This window comes from Salvelinus fontinalis, chromosome 13 (assembly GCF_029448725.1).
Source record: "Salvelinus fontinalis isolate EN_2023a chromosome 13, ASM2944872v1, whole genome shotgun sequence".
Lineage (NCBI taxonomy): Eukaryota > Metazoa > Chordata > Actinopteri > Salmoniformes > Salmonidae > Salvelinus > Salvelinus fontinalis.
This window is the reverse complement of record NC_074677.1, coordinates 11,671,941-11,689,820: the sequence shown is the minus strand read 5'-3', so window position 1 is coordinate 11,689,820 and position 17,880 is coordinate 11,671,941. Positions and strand designations below refer to the sequence as shown.

General features: G+C 42.8%; 1 protein-coding gene across 9 annotated transcripts in view; it reads left to right on the top strand.

The window, feature by feature from the left end:
• Window positions 1–2,075: 2,075 nt before the first annotated feature.
• The window catches only part of mark4a (MAP/microtubule affinity-regulating kinase 4a), an 81,848-nt gene continuing 66,043 nt past the window's right edge, over window positions 2,076–17,880 (top strand). For 6 of the 9 annotated variants that reach the window (XM_055941689.1, XM_055941686.1, XM_055941687.1 and 3 more), the window contains exon 1: window positions 2,076–2,962. In XM_055941689.1, coding sequence (XP_055797664.1) covers window positions 2,912–2,962 — 51 coding nt within the window. In that variant the 5' untranslated portion in view covers window positions 2,076–2,911. The remainder of the gene's footprint in view (window positions 2,963–17,880) is intronic. The other 3 variants (XM_055941691.1, XM_055941690.1, XM_055941692.1) reach the window with 2 other exon arrangements.

Sequence of the window (17,880 nt, the reverse complement as noted above, 5' to 3'; positions counted from 1 at the left end):
CCTCTGCCATGGTAAGGCCTTTTTTTACCACATGGTCAACAACGATGGCCCGGAATTCATTAGACACAACAGTTCCCTCTCTCTTATGTCCACATCTTTGATGGGGCCCATGCCCATCTCTCTGACGGGCCCCTTGTCTACAAGCTCTTTGATTTCTTCCTCTCCCTTGCTATCTATCCTGCTCTATCTATATTGAAAGAAATTGCAAGTGTTCACACACCCTTTTATATGGTGAACATATTGTGGTTATCACGATGTGAAATCAATTAGCAATAACGAGTAGTCATTATGTATGGTTATCAGGTATCATACATGTAATTTAGATGTTTATACTTAACAAACACACATTTTATTTCTGTAGTTCTCAAAATCCATATATAGTAAACAAACCAGTTTAAAATCTATAGGTTTACCAAACGGTGAAGTGACTAAACCTTAAGCGCAGTTGGATTAAGTGATGGTCAATGTATTTAAACAAATGAGAAGAGAATCATATGAAAAGTACTGTGACCATTGCCTTGTGAAAGGCAATTACGTTATATGAAAGGTATTTCTACATTAGGTTTGGTGAAAAAGTTACTGTGTGATTTTGTGACAACACACTGGTACCATCTGCTGCAAGCTTTGAAGCACTGCAGGGTTGTGCCCCTGGGTAGACCAAGGGCTTGTTTAAAAACATCCTTCCTTCCATCCTTTCACCCTTCCTTGAAGTATTGACCTATCTAACATCAAGATGTCCACTATATTAATTTCACAAATTCTCATAAGCTCAATTGAGGAAGGAAGGGAGGAAAGATGCATGTTGAGTATATTTGAACAAGGCCCATACCTGAATAGGAAAGGATCCCAATCTACTTGGTTGCTCTAGCATCAATATGACCAAACTCATGGGTTAGTATGTGCTGATAGTATATGTGTTAATAGACAATGCTGCATATAGACAGGGTTTACGTCCCAAATGGCACCCTATTCCCGATATAGTGCACTACTTTTGACCAGCGCACAGTGTCAGCCACAGCAGCTCCGCTGGATGGAGAGCAATTTAAGGTTAAGTGCTTTACTCAAGGGCACAATAGCATTGATTTGTATGATTTCAGGGAAATTCTTAGGATATGGGATGTACATTTGTATCCCTCCATTTAGTATCATGTTACGTTACGAATGGAATTGCGGTTGTACAATATCATCTGAATTAGAGTACGTGTTATCATATGTCTTACCCGTCATACAATATCAGATGAATTGGACATCGTAACGTATTATACGTCCTGCTCTGAGACCAGGCTGCTTGTTGCTTCATTAGAATTTGTGATAAAGACAAAGTTCAGGAGAATTTATGTTGCAGCTTAAGAGAACTAATGACAAAGTTTAGGAGAATTTACGTAGCAGGTTTGGATAAATAACGCAGCAGGTTAAGAGTCGTAGGTTAAGGTTAGGAAAAGGGTTAGCTTAGGGTTGCCAAATTCCAGTAACTTTCCCCAAATTCTGTTTGGAGGAATTTTACAACCCTATGACTGAGAAACTGTTAGATCCTATTTTTACCCCATTCCACCCCCACCCAAATCAAAATTCACAACAACAAAGACTGACCTATATTTGCTCAAATCAAAATATCAACATTGTTGTTACAAAGGCTGCTTAACTGTTATAACCATGTAATTACACATTGTTACATAGTCTACCCTCAGCTGTGACTTGTATTTTATAACACATACAATTTTTGTTTTTATATACGATTTAGATGTGCAAAGATTTGAATTCCTTTACTTCTTATACACTTTAATATTAGGCTATACACTTTCGGCCTAGTCCTGATTTTATCTGCAACATAGTTTTAACTAGGCTAGTCCAAGTCTACAATACCAAAATTGATGTCCAATTAACTCTACCTTTTGGAATACTTTATTCATATGAATCTTCATATCATAAAAAAATGGCCAGGCTCCCGATTTGACTAGAGAAGGTATATTGGTCGATCTGTAGGCTAGCCTACAATAATCCCAATTTGTGCACCTGCCCTGGAGTGGTGGCTTTGGTTGGGAGAATACCTTAAAAATTGATTGATGCATTGGAGAGCGTGGCGGGGTGTTTGTTTATCCATATACTGGCTTAGGCTATAGCTAACCAATCAGGATAGCACCGATCGTAATGTACTGTAACGGTTTGGATACAAATGCAAGAACAAACAATAGGCTACATAAATGATGCAGTAGGCCTATAATACATATTGAAGATGGGTCAGTGATTTAAACACACTCATTACCTCTGCAGTTTTGGATAGGTTTATTTTACGCTCAAGTTTACGCTCATAAAATAGGCAGTGCGTTTTCAGTCGGTGGATGTGTCAGTAAGCGTCTTTGACGGGAGAATTGGCGCATCTCACAGAGCAGCCACCAGGACAATCGGGTTATGAACGATTCGGCGTTTTCGTGCAAAATATCCTATGTTTTCCCGTGGAGTGATGCAATCACCGTCGGTTGCATGCAGGACAGCGATGGGGCATTGGTAGATCATACAGTTGTATTATTATAAACGGGGACGCTCCTCCCGAAGCCATATTTGTTTTGTATGCCAAACTGAGGCAGGGGGTGGAGAGTCGCTACAGAAACATTTGGCTTTACATTTAGTCGTGGGTTTGCGTTCCTTCTCGTGCAAAATTTCCGAATTGAGAGAATTTTGCCAGAGAAATGCAGCTTGCTTGAGGACACCCCCGATATCGGTTGGCTGCTGCTGCCATGATTGGCAGAAGTCTCCTCTCGATCACGGCTTCGCGGGTTGGAGAAGAAACAGATTGATTTGGACCTGGTCTCAGCTGCGGAACTGCCGATGTCGGATGTTATTATCAGTGGAGCCTGATCCTATAAATATTAGAAGCGCAAACAAAGAGTAATTCTGGAAAAACTCAGGGAAAATGTCTTCTCGTTCTGCGTTACCGTCTGGGAACGACAGGGGCACGGACCATGTAAGTGGAATTATTAGGCTATCCCCATAATTTGTGTGCATGCAAAAATTCTGCAGCCTATGTGGATTATTGTTTTATGTCTCATAATATGGTGCCTTACATTCGCCATATTTATTTGTAGCGCATATTATATGGTGTGCATTTTGGTTGTTTGAAAAGGGAGCCTGTTTATGAGAGTGGATGGATATTTAGCATAGCAGGTTCTCAAAATGGGCCGTATCCTTGAACGTCTTAACAGCTAAAGAGATGATGGCTATAGGCGAACAGACCGGGATGAGTCCATCCGCATACGATAACACTCAGTCAGTGGATATGCGCAGAAGCTTCATACTAACCGTCACCTATTTATAACGCTGTATAGATAGTGATGTCACGTACTGCCGGTGTATTCCAGCCGTTATGACTGGCATATTGTCGTACCCTATTAATAAAAAGGAGAAAACTTCACTAGTCTGATTGATTTAAGGTTTATTCTTTCGGATCATTGCATACAATGTTGTGCAAATGCAATTGATTGCTGCGTATAGCGGACTATACCTAGCTATCGGGTTAAACAGCGCAGCGCCATCCGCTACAGCCTCTAACCAGTAGCAGTCGGGCCCGCACAAGCAACAATAGAGATTAGTAATAAACATAATCTATCTATCTACAGCGCCTTCGGAAAGTATTCAGACCCCTTGACTTTTCCACATTTTGATATATTACAGCCTTATGCTAAAATTGGTTAAATAAAAAATCCGCAATCTACACACAATACCCTATAATGACAAAGCGAAAACAGGTTTTTAGACATTTTTGCAAATGTATAAAAAAATACTGAAATATGACATTTACATAAGCATTCAGACCCTTTACTTAGTACTTTGTTGAAGCACCTTCGACAGCGATTACAGCCTTGAGTCTACTTGGGTATGACACTACAAGCTTGGCACACCTATATTTGGGGAGTTTCTCCCATTCTTCCCTGCAGATCCTCTCAAACTCTGTCAGATTGGATGGGGAGCGTTGCTGCACAGCTATTTTCAGGTCTCACAGAGATGTTTGACGGGTTCTAGTCCAGGCTCTGGCTAGGCCACTCAAGGACATTCAGAGAATTGTCCCGAAGCCACCCCTGCGTTGTCTTGGCTGTGTGCTTAGGGTCGTTGTCCTTTTGGAAGGTGAACCTTCATCCCAGTCTGAGGTCCTGAGCCCTCTGGAGCAGGTTTTCATCAAGGATCTCTCTGTACTTTGCTCCATTCATCTTTCCCTAGATCCCGACTAATCTCCCAGTCCCTGCTGCTGAAAAACATCCCCACAGCATGACACTGCCGCCACCATGCTTCACCATAGGGATGGTGCTAGGTTTCCTCCAGACGTGATGCTTGGCATTCAGGCCAAGAGTTCAATCTTAGTTTCATCAGACCAGAGAATCTTGTTTGTCATGGTTTGAGAGTCCTTTAGGTGCCCTTTGGCAAACTACAAGTGGGCTGTCATATGCCTTTTACTGAGGAGTCGCTTCCGTCTGGCCACTCTACTATAACGGCCTGATTGGTGGAGGGCTCCAGAGATGGTTGTCCTTCTGGAAGGTTCTCCCATCTCCACAGAGGATCTCTGGAGCTCTGTCAGACTGACCATCGGGTTCTTGCTCTAGGAAGAGTTCTGGTGGTTCCAAACTTCCTCCATTTAAGAATGAATGGAGGCCACTGTGTTCTTGGGGACCATCAATGCTGCCAAAATTTGTGCATCGACACAATCCAGTCTAGGAGCTCTACGGACAATTCCTTCGACTTCATGGCTTGGTTTTTGTTCTGACATGTACAGTCAACTGTGGGACCTTATATAGACAGGTGTGTGCCTTTCCAAATTATGTCCAATCAATTTACCACAAGTGGACTCCAATCAAGTTGTAGAAACATCACAAGGATGATCAATGGAAACATGTGCACCTAAGCTCAATTTCGAGTCTCATAGCAAAGGGTCTGAATACTAATGTAAATAAGGTATTTCTGTTTTAAAAAATGTGTACATTTTCAGAAATGTCTAAAGCTGTTTTTGATATGTCATTATGGGGTATTGTGTGTAGATTGATGAGGAACATTTTTATTTAATCAATTTTAGAATACGGCTGTAACATAACAAAATGTGGAAAAGGGGAAGGGGCCTGAATACTTTCCAAATACACTGTAGGCCTATCTAATTTGCTTAAAATACTATGCTCTTGTGTATGGGGGTTCCTCTTTAGATGTGATTCCATAAATGGTCATTTCTCTGCTGAAATGTGTGTTTATCAAGGAACTGTTTGATGAAGCAATCTGTCATTATTACAAATCCCAAATATTTGTGTGGAGACTGTTGGAGCGTCCCAAATGGCACCATATTCCCTATAAAGTGCACTACTTTTGACCAGAGCCCCATGGGCCTCTTCCTTATTTAGTGGACATAAGCATTTCGCTACACTCGCAATAACATCTGCTAACCATGTGTATGTGACCAATAAAATTTGATTTGATTTGATACTTTTGACCAGATGGGCCCTATTCAAAAGTAGTGCATTTTAAAGGGAATAGGTTGCCATTCAGGCAGAGAGCAGGAGGACATGCTGAGGGGATGGAAGTGTTAAGCCTCAGGCCTCGAGACCTGCCAGGGACCACTGTGCCTGCATCTGCTCTCTCGCTCACTCACTCTCTCTCGTGCTCTCTCTCTCTCTCTCTCTCTCACTCTCTCTGCCTCTCTCTCTGCATCTCTCTCTCTCTGTCTACCTCTCTTTCTCTCTACCTCTCTACCTCTCTCTCTCAGCCTCTCTCTCTCTCTCTGCGCCGCTCTCTCTCTCCGCATCTCTCTCTCTGCCTCTCTCTGTGCTTCTCTCTCTCTCGCCGCATCTCTCTCTCGCTCTTTCTGTTTCTCTCTCTTTTCTCTCCTTCTCTTACTGGCATCTTATTCTCGTGTTTTTTTGGGCCCTGTCTCCTTTTGATCACATGACAAGGAGCTGTACATTTTATCTTTGTTCCTGTAAAAAGCATATTGGTGTCTTTTTTTCTTATGCTCTGCTGCCTGTCTGAATGACTGAAAATTAGCCATGACTCAAGCTTTGGATTGGATCTTCACAGCACCTATTACAGTTTTTCTCAGTCGCTTTGGTTCATTTTTCACATCATCCCTAACATGTGCAAAATAATAAGTGCATTTTTCAGAACAATTTGTACAAACTGCAATATACAATAGATATGTTTCTAAAGCTAGTCAGTTACTAAAAATCCTTAGTACATCTCTCAAAAGTAAATATTCATGCCAATGACCATGTCAGTGTCATCAGAATGATAAGTCATTGAGTCATTGTTCACAAACAAGGTCGTCAAAATGTTTAGGCATGTTGTCAATGTAACTGTGTACTTTGACAGTATTACCTGATGTAAACTTAGGCTACAGTTTGGATGACAGTTACTGTATTGAAAATGCACAAGGCTGCACTTCTATGGCATATATCAATTTCAACAGTACTATTTACATATTACTGTATGTGGGTTATTGATTGAAAGAGACTGGACAACCCAAGGGGCACAAAGGAAAAAAAACTAAATTAGAAAGAAACACAGGAAACCACCCCTAAGGCACAACTTTGCCCGCAGCACTGTTGTGCTGTCTCTACACATCCAGACGTTTCTGTCTGTCGGCCCACATATTCTCATCCACATCACACCGGATATTTTCCCTTCCAATGCAACGTGGAAAGAATCTTTTGGAATGCCTTATCCATCCTCTGCAGGCGTCTACTGTGATGTCCTCACATGCTGCATCCATTGCAGCCAGCAGGGTCATCTGTGTCTGTGGCTGACGATCGTACACCTTCCACCTCCATGCTGAAAATAACTCCTCAATTGGGTTAAGGAATGGTGAATAAGGTGGGAGGAATTCAATGAGCATCCTCGGGTGGGTCACAAACCATTGCCTTATGATGTTTGATCGATGGAAACTCACATTATCACAAATGACCACATACTTTGGCAAATCCTCTCTAAACAGACCCCTCTCATCATCAGGGATGAGAGCCCTGTAGAGAGTCTCTAAAAAGATGAGTAGATGCTGGGTGTTGTATGGCCCTATAAGGGGGATATGGGTTAGGACACCATGCTCCGAAATAGCAGCACACATGCTGATATTTCCTCCCCGTTGGCCTGGCAAATCCACAGTAGCTCTGTGACCGATGATATTCCGACCCCGCCTTCTGCATTTGGTCAGGTTGAAGCCAGCCTCATCCACGTATACAAAGTTGTGAGAGGGGTCACTTGATTCCAACTCCATTATACGCTATATCCTAGAACACACAGTTGAATTTGTTTTGGTAAGGAAGAGTGGCATAAAATGTACATATATTGCATGTTCCTTCCACAGCAATGGAAATGTGTGCAGTTTATGCTTACTGTACTATGTATCACTATAAAATGTTGCTGTAAAGTAGTTACATAGATATATGTTTTACCTGTACATACTGGTACCGTAGCTCCTTAACTCTGTCCTCATTCCTTTGGAATGGTACACGGTACAGCTGTTTCATACTCATCTGGTTTCTAAATTGCTCAAAGGTGCATCTCATGAAGAATCAATTGGCAAGCATATATAGACAGACCACAACACAGAGTTGCAATTTTCCAATAATGGATGGACCAGGAAACGAACAGGGTCAACAGCCAAGAGGAGGAAGAAGAGGAGCAAGGATGCGTGGTGGAAAGCAAAACAGAGGAAGAGGCAGAAGAGGACATAGGCGCATATCTGATGACATAAGGGCCACTATTGTAGACCATGTTGTCAATCATGGCCTTACAATGCCTGAGGCTGGTCGAAGGGTGCAGCCGAATATTGGGAGATCAACCGTGTACTCAATAGTTCAAACGTTTCGAAGAGAGAACAGGTATGTCCACCAATGTACAGTGCACTGTTACTGTATTACATTTACATTTAAGTCATTTAGCAGACGCTCTTATCCAGAGCGACTTACAAGTACATACATTCATACTTTTTTTTGTACTGGCCCCCCGTGGGAATCGAACCCACAATCCTGGCGTTGCAAGCGCCATGCTCTACCAACTGAGCTACACGGGACCAATATATATAAGCAGTATACTGTATACTTCCTACAATGCTTCATATTACAGTAGTCCACTTGTATTTCACAGCATACAGAAATATACTCTATACAGATACATACTGCACCTTACATGCACCCACCTGTATGTTTTACAGTAAAATGTGTGTTCGCATAGTTTTTGTCTATGTGAAAGTGTGGGATGCATCACTGCATTTTTCCCCACATAGGACTGCAAGATTACCTCAAACCGGTGGCAGAGGACGCCTTTTCACACCTCAACAGGAGGAGGCTATTTGCACCATGGTCCGAGCAAACAATGCCATGAGACTCTGGGAAATACAAAGGCCCATTATAGAAGACAACGATGTCTTTGAAAACATGCATACGGTTAGCATCTCAACCATCGACAGGGTGCTGCATAGAAGACAACTGGTTGATTGTTGGTTGAACTAACACTTTACATTCCTTCATGAGTGAGGGTCAATTTCACCTGCACGATTCATCAATTCATGTTTTTGTACAAAAAGTCTAATAGAAATGTGTAAAACTATGCTTGACAGTTTATGACAAATAGTTCAACAATTTTTCATGTAATGGCTTATGCAAGGAACTAATGCCTAGATGTTTTGAGGGGTAAGACTATTCAACAGAGAACCATCTACTATATTTTGATCAACATGACATGAGCAATTGATAATGTGGAAAAAAGCTGACACTTGTACATTATCAATTGCAATTTGTTCAAAGGAATAAGAAATTGCTTTAATGATGTGCACAAGTGACTAGATGATTTGGAATTTGTACAAGTAGTATCAAGAATTGCACTTTTGATCTAAGAAATGCACCAAAGCGACTGAGAAACTGTACTAAAGCTGTTGGGTTCTGACATCGAGCACTTACTAGCATGTGATGCATACCAGACCTGGGTTCAAATTCTATTTGAAATCATTTCAAATACTTTAGCTGTGTTTGATTGAGCTTGCCTCTTGCAATAGAGCCGATAGAAAACTCCCAAAATTGCAAATCCTGCACAAATGGCACTCCAGGCAGTCTAAAACAAACACTCAAAATATTTGAAAATTTTTAAATAGTATTTGAACCCAGGTTTGATGTACACGAGCTCAGTATTTGTAGTACTAGAAGTAACATCAGTGATCTTGGCATCTTGGCCTATGACTAAGTATTTAACACAGACATTATGTGACTGGTCACCAGTGGTGTAAATTACTTCAGTAAAAATACTTTAAAGTACTACTTAAGTCGTTTTTGGGGGGTATCTGTACTTTACTAGTTATATTTTTGACAACATTTCCTTTTACTCCACTACATTCCTAAAGAACATATGTACTTTTTACTCCATACATTTTCCCTGACACCCAAAAGTACTCGTTACATTTAGAATGCTCAGGCAGGGTAGCAATATGGTCCAATTCACACACCTATCAATATAACGTGTTGTCATACCTACTGCCTCTAATCTGGCGGACTCACTAAACACAAATACTGCATTTGTAAATTATGTCTGAGTGTGCTTCTGTTTGTTCCTAAATAAAAAAAAAACATAAATGGTGCCATCTGGTTTGCGCTGCAAGCCCGACGTCGGTACACGTATGACAACAGCCAGCTCAAGTGCAGGGCGCGAAATTCAAAATATATATTTTTTAAATATTTAACTTTCACACATTAACAAGTCCAATACAGCATATGAAAGGTACACATCTTGTGAATCCAGCCAACATGTCCGATTTTTAAAATGTTTTACAGCAAAAACACCACGTATATTTATGTTAGCTCACCACCAAATTAAAAAAAAGGACAGACATTTTTCAAAGCACAGGTAGCATGCACAAAGCCAACCTAACTAACCAAGAACCAACCAAACTAACCAAGAAACAACTTCATCAGATGACAGTCTTATAACATGTTATTCAATAAATCTATGTTTTGTTTGAAAAATGTGCATATTTCAGGTATAAATCATAGTTTACATTGCAGCTACAATCAGAAATTGCACCGAAAGCAGACAGAATAATTACAGACACCAACGCCAAATAACTAAATACTCATCATAAAACATTTCTGAAAAATACATAGTGTACAGCAATTGAAAGACAGACATCTTGTGATTCCAGACAATATTTCCGATTTATCAAGTGTTTTACAGCGAAAACACAATATAGCGTTATATTAGCTTACCACAATAGCCAAAAACACAAGCAATTTCCCAGTAGACAAAGTAAGCGATCGTAACAAACAAGCAAAAGATATATAATTTTTGACTAACCTTGATTTTCTTCCTCAGATGACAGTCCTATAACATCAGGTTATACATACACTTATGTTTTGTTCGAAAATGTGCATATTTAGAGCTGAAATCAATGTTTACACATTGTGCTAACTTAGCCAATTTTTCCCACTACGTCCGGATTTTTCCTGACACTTTTTCTGACACACATATTCTGACCAAATAGCTATTCATTAACATAACTAAAAAATACATGTTGTATAGGAAATGATAGATCCATTAGTTCTTAATGAAATCGCCGTGTTAGAATTCTAAAAATAACTTCATTACGATATGCAGCTTCGGTATAGCTAGAGTACCCAAACGTTGGGCGCCCACGACTAGTTCACATGTACGACAGATATATGAAATAGCATCATAAAATGTTTCTTACTTTTGCTGATCTTTCATCAGAATAATGGACAAGGTGTCCTTTGTCCAGAACAATCGTTGTTTGGATTTAGAACGGCAACTTTCCCTCTTGATTTAGCACGCGCACTAGCCAAGTGGCACGGATCTCTCCATCGTCAACAAAGTCAGAGAACGGAACACGGCAAAACTCCCGAAAAAATTTCAATAATCTGATTAAACTATATTGAAAAAACATACTTTACGATGATATGGTCACATGTATCAAATAAAATCAAAGCCGGAGATAGTAGTCGTCCATAACGGCAGCTAAACAGAAGGCAATCCCACTGTCCACCTCGCGCTCCCCAGAGTACCGGAAATGAGGGACACATCATACAAAGAGCCTGTATTCCACTTCAGACCAAGATAAACACGAAATTTCTTCTCTCACAGCCTCTTGACATCCAGGGGAAGGTCTATGAAGTGCACGTAGACTATTACGTATCATGCCCATTTATAGGCAGGAAGAAGAACAGAGCCTCGATTTCAGACTTTCCACTTCCTGGTCAGGAAGTTTGTGCCAAATGAGTTCTGTTTGACTCACAGATGTAATTCAAACGGTTTTAGAAACTAGAGAGTGTTTTCTATCCAATAGTAATAATAATATGCATATTGTACTAGCAAGAATTGAGTACGAGGCCGTTTGAAATGGGCACCTTTAATCAGAGCTACTCAATACTGCCCCTGCAGCCATAAAAAGTTAATAGAGGAATTTTGATGTATTGCATTTACTTGTGCTTTTTAATTTTACTCAAGTATGACAATTGAGTACTTTTTCCACCACTGTACTAAAGTACATTTAGAACCAGATACGTTTCGACATTTACTCAAGTAGTATTTTGCTGGGTGACTTTCACTTAAGTCATTTTAAATTAAGGTACCTTTATTTTTTACTCAAGTAGAACAATTGGGTACTTTTCCCACCACTGATAGTCACCTCACACAGTAGTACATTTGTCCCAGGTATCAGTCAGATCAGAAAGTCCAAAATTGGCACAAGATGTTCTATGAAAGTAGAATTTATAATGACATATTCATATGTTCAGCAACATCTGTTACCTAGAAGTGAATGATCTCAGGTATTTCTATTCAAGCTGCACTAGGGCCACGTTCCGTAGGTAAACCTTGTGAAGCGTCGCAAATATAAATATCATGAATAGAACATGATTCTTTAGTCTACATGTTTGTAGAGAGACATCTGTTCTACATTATATGTTTCTATCTAAACGTTCCACAACATTGTGCCCTGTTGAACGCAGCCCAGGCATGATGTTGTGCAAATCAAAGATAATATACCAACTTAGAATATAATTTCAGTGTAGAACTATGGTGTACCAGCAGTCCTGGGTGTTGCTTTCAGTCCATTAAACCTCTGCCTACAGTTGAAGTCGGAGGTTAACATACACTTAGGTTGGTGTCATTAAAACTCGTTTTTCAACCACTCCACAAATGTCTTGTTAACAAACTATAGTTTTGGCAAATCGGTTAGGACATCTACATTGTGCATGACACAAGTAATTTTTCCAACTAATGTTTACAGACAGATTAGTTCACTTATAATTCACTGTATCACAATTCCAGTGGGTCAGAAGTTTACATGCACTAAGCTGACTGTGCTTTTAAACAGCTTGGAAAATTCCAGAAAATGATGTCATGACTTTAGAAGCTTCTGATAGGCTAATTGACATAATTGGAGTCAATTGGAGGTGTACCTGTGGATGTATTTCAAGGCCTACCTTCAAACTCAGTGCCTCTTTCCTTGACGTCATGGGAAAATCAAAAGAAATCAGCCAAGACCTCAGAAAAAAATTGTAGACCTCCACAAGTCTGGTTCATCCTTGGGAACAATTTCCAAATGCCTGAAGGTACCACGTTCGTCTATACAAACAATAGTACGCAAGTATAAACACCATGTGACCACGCAGCCGTCATACTGCTCAGGAAGGAGACGGGTTCTGTCTCCTAGAGATGAACGTACTTTGGTGCGAAATGTGCAAATCAATCCCAGAACAACAGAAAAGGACCTTGTGAAGATGCTGGAGGAAACAGGTACAAAAGTATCTATATCCACAGTAAACCGAGTTCTATATCGACATAACTTGAAAGGCCGTTCAGCAAGGAAGAAGCCACTGCTCCAAAACCGCCATAAAAAAGCTAGACTACGGTTTACATTGTGACAAAGATCGTACTTTTTGGAGAAATGTCCTCTGGTCTGATGAAACAAAAATAGAACTGTTTGGCCATAATGACCATTGTTATGTTTGGAGGAATAAGGGGGAGGCTTGCAAGCCGAAGAACACCATCCCAACCGTGAAGCATGGGGTTGGCAGCATCATGTTGTGGGGGTGCTTTGCTGCAGGAGGGACGGATGCACTTCACAAAATAGATGGCATTATGAGGAGGGAAAATTATGTGGATATATTGCAGCAACATCTCAAGACATCAGTCAGGAAGTTAAATCTTGGTCGCAAATGGTTCTTCCAAATGGACAATGACCCCAAGCATACTTCCAAAGTTGTGTCAAAATGGCTTAAGGACAACAAAGTCAAGGTATTGGAGTGGCCATCACAAAGCCCTGACCTCAATCCTATAGAAAATGTGTGGGCAGAACTGAAAAAGCATGTGCGAGCCAAGAGGCCTACAAACCTGACTCAGTTACACCAGCTCTGTCAGGAGGAATGGGCCAAAATTCACCCAACTTATTGTGGGAAGCTTGTGGAAGGCTACCCAAAACGTTTGACCCAAGTAAAACAATTTAAAGGCAATGCTACCAAATACTAATTGAGTGTATGTAACTTCTGACCCACTGCGAATGTGATGAAAGAAATAAAAGCTGAAATAAATCATTCTCTCTACTATTATTCTGACATTTCACATTTTTTAAATAAAGTGGTGATCCCAACTGACCTAAGACAGGGAATTTTTACTCGGATTAAATGTCAGGAATTGTGAAAAACTGAGTTTAAATGTATTTGGCTAAGGTGTATGTAAACTTCCTACTTCAACTGCATGAACAAATGGATCTAGGGAAAAAACAATGTTACATCAGTGTTATCTTGCTTGGATGTCTTCACTCTCAGTATTACCCTGTCCTATTGGAGAGCTAGAGCCACCATGCTATAATGGCAGTCCAGTTGTCACGTTCTGACCATAGTTCTTTTGAGTTTACTTTGTTTTAGTGTTGGTCAGGACGTGAGCTGAGTGGGCATTCTTTGTTGTGCGTCTAGTTTTCCCGTTTCTGTGTTTGGCCTGATATGGTTCTCAATCAGAGGCAGGTGTTAGTCATTGTCTTTGATTGGGAACCATATTTAGGTAGCCTGTTTTGTGTTGGGTTTTGTGGGTGGTTAATTTCAGTCTTTGTGTGTCTGCACCAGACAGAACTGTTTCGTTTTGTGTTATTCTCGTTTATCGTTATTTTGTTTGTTTGTTTAACGTATTTGATTAAAATGGATACTTTTCACGCTGCGCCTTGGTCCTCCTCTCTTCCTTCATACGACGAACGTTATACCAGTCCAGTAGAATAGTACCTTAAACACTACCATGCCGAGCCAAACTGTAATGGCCTGGTTACACATCCACCATAGTTGCTGAAACTATGCTGGAAGGGGCCATTTGAAAATAAAATTCCTTCCATCCAAGCCAGCACAGTAGTGTGGTTCAGGTCAGCGATTGGCACAGTAGTGTGAAAGGGCTATTGGTCTCTCGCCGAGCTGTACTGGGCTGGCCTGGTTACGCATCCACTATAGTTGCTGGAAACGTACTAGAGAAGGCAATGTTAAAATAAAATATCAGAGCCAGCTAAGTATACTGCACAAAAAAATATAAACGTAACATACAACAATTTCAAAGATTTTACTTAGTTACAGTTCATATAAGGAAATCAGTCAATTGAAATAAATTCATTAGATTCTAATCAATGGATTTCTCATTACTGGGCAGGGGTGCAGCCACGGGTGGGCTGGGGGGCTGGGGGCCATTGTCACGTTCCTGACCTGTTTTCTGTTGTTTTGTATGTGTTTAGTTGGTCAGGACGTGAGCTGGGTGGGAATTCTATGTTGTGTGTCTAGTTTGTCTGTTTCTATGTCAGCCTAGTGTGGGTTCTCAATCAGAGACAGATGGTAGTCGTTGTCTCTGATTTTTTATTTATTTTTTATTTCACCTTTATTTAACCAGGTAGGCAAATTGAGAACACGTTCTCATTTACAATTGCGACCTGGCCAAGATAAAGAAAAGCAGTTCGACACATACAACAACACATAGTTACACATGGAGTAAAACAAACATACAGTCAATAATACAGTGAAAAATAAGTCTATATACAATATGAGCAAGTGAGGTGAGATAAGGGAGGTGAAGGCAAACAAAATATATATATAAATAAATAAAAAATATAAAAAGGCCATGGTGGTGAAGTAAATACAATATAGCAAGTAAAAAAAAGTAAAAAAAAGTAGAGATAGTAGAGATAGAAAAAAGTAGAGATAGAAATAATGGGGTGCAAAGGAGCAAAAAAATAAATAAATAAATACAGTAGGTAAAGAGGTAGGTGTTTGGGCTAAATTATAGATGGGCTATGTACAGGTGCAGTAATCTATGAGCTGCTCTGACAGCTGGTGCTTAAAGCTAGTGAGGGAGATAAGTGTTTCCAGTTTCAGAGATTTTTGTAGTTCGTTCCAGTCATTGGCAGCAGAGAACTGGAAGGAGAGGCGGCCAAAGGAAGAATTGGTTTTGGGGGTGACCAGAGAGATATACCTGCTGGAGCGCGTGCTACAGGTAGGTGCTGCTATGGTGACCAGCGAGCTGAGATAAGGGGGGACTTTACCTAGCAGGGTCTTGTAGATGACCTGGAGCCAGTGGGTTTGACGACGAGTATGAAGCGAGGGCCAGCCAACGAGAGTGTACAGGTCGCAGTGGTGGGTAGTATATGGGGCTTTGGTGACAAAACGGATGGCACTGTGATAGACTGCATCCAATTTATTGAGTAGGGTTTTGGAGGCTATTTTGTAAATGACATCACCGAAGTCGAGGATTGGTAGGATGGTCAGTTTTACAAGGGTATGTTTGGCAGCATGAGTGAAGGATGCTTTGTTGCGGAATAGGAAGCCAATTCTAGATTTAACTTTGGATTGGAGATGTTTGATTGAGACTCATATATAGGAGGCTTGTTTTGTGTTGGGATTTTGTGGGTGTTTGCTTCCTGTCTCTGTGTTTGTTCTGCACCAGATAGGACTGTCTCGGTTTTCACGGTTTGTTATTTTGTTTGTTGTTTGTAGTGTTCACTTGTTATTATATTAAACATGTTTAACACTAGCCGCGCTGCACTTTGGTCCTCTCCTTCACCCCTGGAAGAAAACCTTTACAGAAACACCCACCAAACCCGGACCAAGCAGCGTGGCATCGGGCAGCAGCAACAGCAGCAGCAGTACAAGGAGGAATGGACATGGGAGGAGATTCTGGACGGAGAGGGACCCTGGGCAGAGCCAGAGGAGTGTCGTCGTCCCAAAGCGGAGCTGGAGGCATCAAAAGCAGAGAGGCGGCATTATGAGGCGCTTGCAAGGCAGAGTGGCTGGAAACCCGAGAGGCTCACCCAAAAAATTCTTGGGGGGGGATAAAGGGGAGTGTGGCGAAGCCGGGTTGGATACCTGAGCCAACTCCCCGGGCTTACCGTGGAGTGAGAGGGCGTTGTACTGGTCAGACACCGTGTTATGTGGTAAAGCGCACGGTGTCCCCAGTATGCGTGCTTAGCCCAGTGCGGGCTATTCCACCTTGCCGCACTGGGAGGGCTAGGTTGGGCATCGAGCCGGATGTCATGAAGCCGGCCCAACGTATCTGGCCTCCAGTACGTCTCCTCGGGCCGGCGTACATGGCACCAGCCTTACAGGTGGTGTCCCCGGTTCGCCTGCATAGCCCAGTGCGGGCTATTCCACCTCGCCGCACTGGCAGGGCTACGGGGACCATTCAACCTGGTAAGGTTGGAGAGGCTCGGTGCTCAAGAGCGCGTGTCCTCCTTCACGGTCCGGTATATCCGGCGCCACCTTCCCGCCCCAGACCAGTACCACCAGTGCCTACACCACGCACCAGGCTTCCAGTGCATCTCCAGAGCCCTGTTCCTCCTCCCCGCACTCGCCATGAGGTGCGTGCCCTCAGCCCGGTACCTCCAGTTCCGGCACCACGCATCAGGCCTATAGTGCGTCTCAGCCGGCCAGAGTCTGTCGTCTGCCCAGCGGTGTCTGAACTGCCCGTCTGCCCAGCGGCGCCTGAACTGCCTGTCTGCCCAACGCCGTCTGAACTGTCCGTCTGCCCAGCGCCGTCTGAGCCATCCGTCTGCCCAGCGCCGTCTGAGCCATCCGTCTGCCCAGCGCCGTCTGAGCCATCCGTCTGCCCAGCGCCGTCTGAGCCATCCGTCTGCCCAGCGCCGTCTGAGCCATCCGTCTGCCCAGCGCCGTCTGAGCCATCCGTCTGCCCAGCGCCATCTGAGCCATCCGTCTGCCCAGCGCCGTCTGAGCCATCTGTCTGCCCAGCGCCATCTGAGTCATCCGTCTGCCACGAGCCATTAGAGCCGCCCGTCTGTCCCGAGCCATTAGAGCCGTCCGTCAGTCAGGAGCCGCTAGAGCCGTCCGTCTGTCAGGAGCCGCCAGAGACGCCAGCCAGTCAGGAGCCGCCAGACACGCCAGCCAGTCAGGAGCCGCCAGAGACGCCAGCCAGTCAGGAGCTGCCAGAGACGCCAGCCAGTCAGGAGCTGCCAGAGACGCCAGCCAGTCAGGAGCTGCCAGAGACGCCAGCCAGTCAGGAGCTGCCAGAGACGCCAGCCAGTCAGGAGCTGCCAGAGACGCCAGCCAGTCAGGAGCTGCCAGAGCTGCCCTACAGTCATGAGCTGCCCTTCAGTCATGAGCTGCCCTTCAGTCATGAGCTGCCCTTCAGTCATGAGCTGCCCTCCAGTCATGAGCTGCCCTCCAGTCATGAGCTGCCCTCCAGTCATGAGCTGCCCTCCAGTCATGAGCTGCCACTCAGTCCGGAGCTGCCACTCAGTCCGGAGCTGCCACTAGTCCGAAGTTGTCCCTCTGTCCTGAGCTACCTCTCTGTCCTGGGCTACCTCTCTGTCCTGAGCTACCTCTTTGTCCTGAATTACCTCTCTGTCCTGAGTTGTCTCCTCTATTGTAG